At 36.7% G+C, this 7,894-nt stretch overlaps 1 protein-coding gene across 1 annotated transcript; it reads right to left on the bottom strand.

The window, feature by feature from the left end:
- Nucleotides 1-1,377: 1,377 nt before the first annotated feature.
- Nucleotides 1,378-5,036, bottom strand: LOC110872232 (alcohol dehydrogenase-like 7). The gene is made up of 10 exons (XM_022121013.2): nucleotides 4,899-5,036; nucleotides 3,936-4,072; nucleotides 3,800-3,846; nucleotides 3,313-3,638; nucleotides 2,730-2,812; nucleotides 2,528-2,603; nucleotides 2,368-2,432; nucleotides 2,177-2,272; nucleotides 1,895-2,059; nucleotides 1,378-1,730 (listed from the first exon to the last, which is right to left on the bottom strand). Exons 1-10 carry the CDS (start codon nucleotides 4,948-4,950, stop codon nucleotides 1,614-1,616), a joined length of 1,164 nt encoding a protein of 387 aa, XP_021976705.1. The 5' UTR covers nucleotides 4,951-5,036; the 3' UTR covers nucleotides 1,378-1,613.
- Between the last annotated feature and the right edge of the window lie 2,858 nt (nucleotides 5,037-7,894).

Raw genomic sequence — 7,894 nt, 5'->3', positions numbered from 1 at the left:
CATAATAGCGGATATAGCATCAGATTAGAGCATCTATCATTAGAGCATCTACCATTAGAGGGGGAAGGATTCACTAAAAAGTGGATTTTGCTTAAGTAGTCTAAGAAGGATTGTGATGATGACATGTGGCACTCCTAATAAATAGGAATGAAGGACATTTTGGTCCTTATAAATAGGAGTGAAAATGACATGTGACACCCCTTTTATTTTTTAAAAATACAAAAAAAAATCTAGCACAAAAAATCTAGTACAAAAAAATATAGCACAAAAAAATCTAGTACAAACAAAATATAGCACAAAAAATGTAGTACAAAAAAATATAACAACAAAAAAATCAAGTACAAAAAAATATAGCACGAAAAAATTCAGCAAAAAAACCCAGCACAAAAAATTTAGAAAAAAAACTAAGACAGAGAAATTTTGACAAAAAATTCAGCACAAAAAATTTAGCAAAAATACATAGTACAAAAATCCAGCACAAAAAAATGTTATACAACATAGAAATACAACACATTTTAGTGGGGTTTTTTAGTCTTCATATTTTATATAGCAATATGGTACTCAAATTAAAGATAAAAAGCCGCTCGATTTTACAGTGAAATTTTTATGAAAAAAAAAATTCGTATAAAAAAGTTATAAACGTTTAAAAAATAGGGGTGGAATATGCATGTGCCTTGCATGTGAAGAGAGAAAGTCCATAAATAGAATTTTCCCAAGATGCCCTTGCACTCCTTCTTTCTCCTACACTTTCATCTTAACCATTGATTTGGAAAATGAATGGTTAAGATTACTTCTTATCCTACTTAGGCAAAATAAACTTTTTATTTGATCTTACCCCCCATTAGAGCATCTATATTGCATTATGCAACTACAAAGCCTACATATCTAACATCTTCTTTTTTACAATTTAGGGCTGTAAGCGAACAGAACATTTAATGAACAGTTTGTGAACCGTTCGGCAAGAAGTTCGTTTGTGTTTGTTCGTTTAATAAACGATCATGATCAAGAAATTTCGTTTGATTAGTTAAATGAACGAACATGAACAATGTCTCGTTTGTTCAGTTGTGTTCGTGAATGTTCGGTAAGGTGTTCGTGAACATTCATTCATTTGCATTCGTTTATGTTCGTTTGTTTATGTTTCAATTAAAGATTTTTGTACTTTCATGTATTTTATCTATACGTTTTATATTATTAAATTTTATTTATTTTATTATCCTAACAATTAAACTAGAAAACCCTATTTCACCTTGTTTATGCATCATTCCCCTTTCCTTTCTCATTATTTACATCGACGAACACGACCCCTGTTCCACAATAAGGGTTGCACCTCCTGTCACTTTGTGAAGAATTAGACACGAGAGCAAGCCAACAATCCTAGCTTAAACATATCTTTATTTATTTTGAAGAACAATGATGAAGCCTGAATGATTAGAATAGCATACAAAGATTCCAGCTGATCATAATTAATCATAATAGCCACATATTGCAGACAACAGATGTATTATTTATTATAAAGATTTTAATCATGAACTTAACAAAGTTGTCATCTTTATTTACATTTACAAGTGATGCAAACAGTAACAACAACTCATGAAAGTTAAAATGAAGTTTAATCATTTGTTCATCCAGATCACACACCTTAAACTCTTCCCTTCAGTCATCAACTCAAAAGCCTTGTTGATGTCTTTGAAGTCAACTTCATGTGTCACAAATTCATCCAGACGTATTTCCTGAATTCGCCATGAATTATTATTCAAATTTGGTATGAAACTATGAATCCTTTATGTACTTTAAACCATATCAATTTGGATCGAAAGAATTTGTTGGTTTGACTTTGACCTCAAAAAGTCAAAAGCAAAGATGGAAAAGCAAAGGGACTACTAGTATTCTTTACCTTATCCATATAGCGTTTTTCAAGGATACGAATGTCGGATTTTGGTTTAAGACCTCCAAAAAAGGATCCCATGATTGATTTCCCGCTATGAAGAACCTCAAAAGAATTAAAAGTCAACATAGATTGTGGGTGGTCAACTCCCAACACGACTACTTTTCCCCATCCCTAAAGAAAACATTCACAGTTGCATAAACTTCAATCAGCGCGTTAAACGAGTTTGGAAGATGATAAAACACATACACTTCATTAGCCTGTCCGAACAAAATTAAAGATAAAACCGACCTTTCTACAAGAAGCATACGCTTCGTGCACAAGTGACTTCATACCAACACACTCAAAGCAATAGTCTGCACCACCTCCAGTCATCTCCATTATTATCTGACTCAAAATACCATATCATTAATTCCTAATTTTATCTTTAATCATGTAATATCTAATCTTCTAGAATAATGATTTAACCATGATTTTGTTACCTGGCTCACAGTTTTGTCCCCACAATTACCAGGGTTCACAAAATCAGTCACTCCAAATTTCTTTCCTATTAATAAAAGATAAATATAAAACTAACTCCACATACGATCTTTATAAGTCGAAAGTTACCATATTCTTATAAAGATCCAAATTAGAAATGACCTATTTCACATTTGTCCTGATTCACATCTACACCGATGATCCTCTTAGCTCCACACAGCCTCGCTCCTTCGGCTACCTGTAAAACGTAAAAACATTTCATAATCAAGACATATGTCAAAAACATTTAAAATGATGAATGTCACAAAAGCTTTACTAGCGCGTTCATAATCGAATTATCAGTTATGTAGTTACAAAATCATACCGCTAGGCCAATGGCACCGAGTCCAAATATAGCAACAGTTGTTCCAGCTTCCACCTTGGCTGTTTTCCAAGCAGCACCCACCCCTGAAAGTGTAATGACTTTTTAGGTCAAGTCAAACTTGACACTTTTTAAAAATCTAACTTGGTAGATCATATTACTATTTTACCACTCTACTATATTTATTTTGTAGTACTGGCTCAATTATACATAATGTGGTTATCATATTCTAAGCAGTAGCTATAAGGATTCATATCGGTGTTGAACTGTATTCTTAGAATGTTTGACCTCAAAAGTCAAAAGTCAAACTTAGTACCTCCCAAAATCTCCATGTCTAGCAGTGGCATACTGGCATGTGACAGTAACATGGCGACTCGGATGACAAAATAAATGATAGACACACAAGCAAAAAAAGAAAAAAAAAATAGATATTTGAGTATCTATATAGCAGACAGTGATAATTCAGTGACCCATGTAGAAAACATAGCCCGTTGTCCAAATTAACAACGATATAATGGTTGGTTGCTTAACATGAAATTAACCCAAAAGTAAATGGTTAGAAAAGTATATGAAGAGTATGATTTACCAGTTGATACTCCACAACTTAAGAGGCAAGCTCTGTTAGGTGGGATTGTTGGATCGATTTTAGTCAAATGTGCAATGTCAACCACCGTGTACTCACTAAAACTCGATACACTCAAGAAGTGGTATAAAGTTTCTCCATTAATGTCTGTGAACCTGCTTGTCTCTTCTCTTTCCATCCAAGGAGAAAGACTGAAAGGAAACTTTGTGCATAGGTTGCTTTTTTCGGACAAACAATCAGTGCATTCGCCGCAATCCGCCAAAAAGATTGGGATCACAGTGTCTCCTTCAACAACTTCATGTACACCTTCTCCAACACTCTCTACAATCCTTCAGTGTACAGAATGAAATGGTTATAATCTGGTAATTTATATGATTTGCAGTAATAAACGCATCTTTATTAACACATAATTTTATTATTATAAAGAAGGAAACAACATGGGACTATCTGCAACTTAAAAATGGTCCATTGAGATGCAAATAATATTTACCCCACTGCTTCAAGACCAAGTATTCTGGGGTAAATAGCAGGAGGATCCTTCATGAACAAAAAGAAAAATCAGTTAATTAAAATCAAGTAAACATTATATTGGATTCAAATTTGGCTCAAAATCTATGACCATTTACCGTCAATTTCCAAAAGCTAAGATCACTATGACAAAGGGAAGTACAGATGATTTTAATTCGAACTTTGCGTTGTTTTGGCGGCGCAACTATCACTTCCTCAATCACCAGCGGCTCCCCTGGTTTCCGAACAATCGCAGCTGCCATTGCCAACAAGTACTAGAAGTGTTCATTATTCGGTTTCAAATAGATTAAACTGAATCAACTGACTATCAAATAGTGCTATTCAAAAGGGTTGCGGCGCAGCTTGTTGCCCGTTTACCTGCCATTCTTAGGGGGGTGGGGGTGGTCATCACTCATCACTTACAACACCCAATCAAGTTCCGCCATGTCATCAACCATTTTTCCATCACTCACAACCTTTTTAGTGGCAATGGTCATCACTCACAACACCCAACAATAAACCCTCACACCCCCTCATATCCATTTATCACGGAATGTCCCATAACGCGTGAAGTTTATCACGCACACATACTATCACTCGTTAAAAATTTAGGTGGCGGTGGGAATTGTTTGTTTTCCACGCGTGGAAGAAAGTATCACGCACACATTTTTCCCCACCCCACCTCCCCTTATATAATTTTTCTATCGTTTTTGAATCTTTAATATAACTGAATATCAAATAGTGCTTATTTTAGTTTTTTTTTTTTTTCATTTAACTCGCAATTACAACTTCATCCTATTCTTATCTAGTCCAACCCAACCCAATCCAATAAGAAACACCAGTATAAAACATTAAAAATAAATAAATTAAAAACAATAAAACACTAAAAATAAATAAATTAAAAACAATTTATTCAGTTTATTTATTCCATGGAAAACTGAACACCAAAATGAGTATAAATTCAGTTTCGGATCGGTTTTGAACTTCCTGAATTCTGTTCAGTTTATTTTCCGGTCTTGACGAAAAAAAAAAAACTTCAAACCGAATAAACCGAATTGATTAACCAAGGTTCAGAAACTTGCCTTTGCAGCGGATAGGTTTGCCGGCGGTATTACTGGAGCTATTTCCGACCATTGTGACAGTTAGGCACTGGTTATTTTCTTGTCTGTTTGTCACACTAGTGTCCTCCTGTTTGGATTTTGGAATTCTGTTTTAAAGTTTTAGACTACATGGTATGGTGATGGACCATCCTTGGAGGATGATCCGCCACGTAGGCGACACATCATAGTCCTCCCAAGGATGGATCATCCTCCAAAACTAGGGGGCATGGGAGGATGGTCCTAGTCATCATCCTCCACCACTTTTATATTTTTTTTTTTAAATCTCCATCTTTTTTTAAACATTTAACAAATAAAGTAATAAAATATTTTAATTAATATTATAAAACATTACATAAACATAAAAAAAAATTAAACTTAAAAAAAATAAACTAAAAAAAACATAAACTTAAAAACCTAAAGTTAAAAAAAAACGTAAAAATATCCTAACATACTAAAATAAGCTACTAGTCGTCGTCTTCCATGTGGTGGGCGGGTTCGTTTTCAGCGTTGTTCCAAATATGCTCCACCAAGTCCGCTTGTAGGTTGTGATGTGTGTACTCGTTACGTAGAGCGAAGGCGTTCAAATCTTGTTCTTGCTCACTAACTGGAACAGAATTTCCAGTAGACGCGTTTTCGTCGTAATCACATATCGCTCTCCCTTCGTCTTCAATGATCATGTTATGAAGGATGATACAAGCGTACATAATGTGTCGTAACCTCCTTGGTGTTTGCGAACGTGCTGGAATAGAAATGATGTGCCATTTTTTTGTAGAACACCAAAAGCCCGTTCAATATCTTTTCTTGCGCCCTCCTGAAACTTTGCAAATTTTTTCCTTTTGTCGTCGGTCGGGTGCGGGACAGTTTTAACAATTGTCGAGTACGTTGGGTATATCCCATCGGCTAGGTAGTAACCTCGCCTGTACTCCACCCCTGAAACCGTAAAGCTTGTGTCTGGACCTGTACCCGCCACTACATCATCAAAAATCTGTGACTGGTATATGATGTTGAGGTCGTTGAGTGAACCAGGTAGACCAAAAAAAGCATGCCATATCCAGAGATCCTGTGACGCAACAGCCTCTAGAATGATAGTCGGATGTCCCTGATCTCCCCTAGTATACTGACCTTGCCATGCAACCGGGCAGTTCTGCCACTGCCAGTGCATGCAATCAATGCTCCCGAGCATTCCTGGGAAACCATGTCTCTGTTCGTGGGCTTGATATAATTTTTGAACGTCGTTTGCGTTCGGTTTCCGCAGGTATCGCTTGCTATACAATTTGACAACCCATTGGCAAAACTTGTATAAACATCGACGTGCGGTTCTTTCAGACATCCTAATGTACTCGTCTAATGCATCTGGTGCGTAACCGTACGCAAGTTGGCGAATGGCCGACGTACATTTTTGTAAATTGCTGAAACCCCTTTGACCCCTAGCATCGTTTCGCAATGTAAAAAACGGATCAGACTGGGCCATGTCGCCTGCAATACGTAAGAACAGTCGACGACTCATGCGGAAACGACGTCGAAAAATCTCGGCTGGGTACACGGGTTCGTCGGCAAAATAATCGGCAACTAGTTTATCGTGGCCGGCTATAAATTTAGAACAAAAAATAAATGAAACTAATTAAAACATACATTTTAAAATCTACATAAAACAAAAGGAAAAAAAAATTAAAATACCTTCTTGGTCTCGATTATATTTTGCTCGTCTGGTTAGCGGTTGGGACGATCCTTCAGCGGCCGATATGAACACTTGAGCCGCGTTCATAATCATGTTGTGCATAATAACATCCTCTTCCGAAGATGATGAATACCACTCGGACGAAGACGATGAAGACATTGATGAAATTGAGGAAATTGAAGAAACGGGTGAAGCCATGATAATTTTTTAGCGAGAAATGGTGTGGAAGCGGGTAAAAAATGATGCAAAATATGATGACTTTTTATAAAAAGAGATGAGTGGTTTATAAAATGTGAGAGAGATGGGGTGGTAGTGGGCGAAAAGTGGTGAAAATAGGGGTTAAGGGTGTGAGTATTTATAAAAATGGAATTGAAATGGGTGTTTTTTTGAAAACTAGCCGTTACCTTTTTTTTTATTAATAATTCAAACGGTCATAATGGAGGGCCCACATCAATTGCTTCGTCGAGAACGTCTGAAAACGGACGGGGAGGACGGCGACGTATGGGGGCGGCACGGTGTTTGGACCGTCGCCGACCCGCGACGGGCCGGGGCCGACCCCCATACCGTATAGCCTTATAGCGGTTAAGAAGTGCCACGTGGCTAGTGTTTCACTATTGGGATAGGTGATGAGTGGGCCCACAATCAGTTGTGATCACCTGCCGTTTGTTTGACGTTTTATGCTTAAGAGTCGGATACGTATCACCAACAAATATTTTTAGAGTTAACATTCGTTTGCTCTCTATGGTTTGGTCATTTTAACGATTTTGCTTCGATAGTTTAAAAATAGTCATTTTTCCCCCTGAGCTTTGGAGTTTGTCGCCAGTTTGCTCCCTGACTCTAACTCAGTTAAAACGTTCAATGAAAAGTAGGGGTATTTCGGTAGTTTACTCCCTGGCTTTAACTCAATTAAAACGTTTAGTTAAAAGCCGCGGTAGTCGTGGTCGGCAGGTGCTAGTTGCAGGTGGTGGTGGATGGTTGTGGATGGTGGTGGCCGGTAGAAAGAGTGGTTGGAAAGATGGGAGATCAGAAAAGAATTACTTATATACATGTAAATAAACAAGTTATAGGTTTATTTAGGTGAAAAGACTTACATGCCCTTGCTTTTATCTATAAAATTACCAAAATACCCTTCTAATTAAAGGATTTTTTGGATGGAGTTAGAGACGGGGAGCAAAATGACGATAAGTTAGAAAAATCAGGAAGGAAAATGGCTATTTTTAAACTATTGGGGCAAAACCGTTAAAATGACCAAATCACAAGGAGCAAAATGAAAGTTAACTCAATGTTTTATTTACCTTAA

This window comes from Helianthus annuus, chromosome 8 (assembly GCF_002127325.2).
Source record: "Helianthus annuus cultivar XRQ/B chromosome 8, HanXRQr2.0-SUNRISE, whole genome shotgun sequence".
In the NCBI taxonomy this organism is placed as follows: Eukaryota; Viridiplantae; Streptophyta; class Magnoliopsida; order Asterales; family Asteraceae; genus Helianthus; species Helianthus annuus.
Note: the sequence above shows the minus strand (reverse complement) of the source record. Positions and strands in the feature narration are given on the sequence as shown.

Excerpts from the sequence above, each read along its gene's own strand:
- LOC110872232 (XM_022121013.2), bottom strand. The coding sequence starts at position 4,950 with ATGGTCGGAAATAGCTCCAGTAATACCGCCGGCAAACCTATCCGCTGC. Across the intron at positions 3,847-3,935 it reads TTAGCTTTTGGAAATTGACG|GATCCTCCTGCTATTTACCC; the intron begins GTAAATGGTCAT and ends TTGTTCATGAAG. Across the intron at positions 2,813-3,312 it reads AAGTTGTGGAGTATCAACTG|GGGTGGGTGCTGCTTGGAAA; the intron begins GTAAATCATACT and ends TTACACTTTCAG.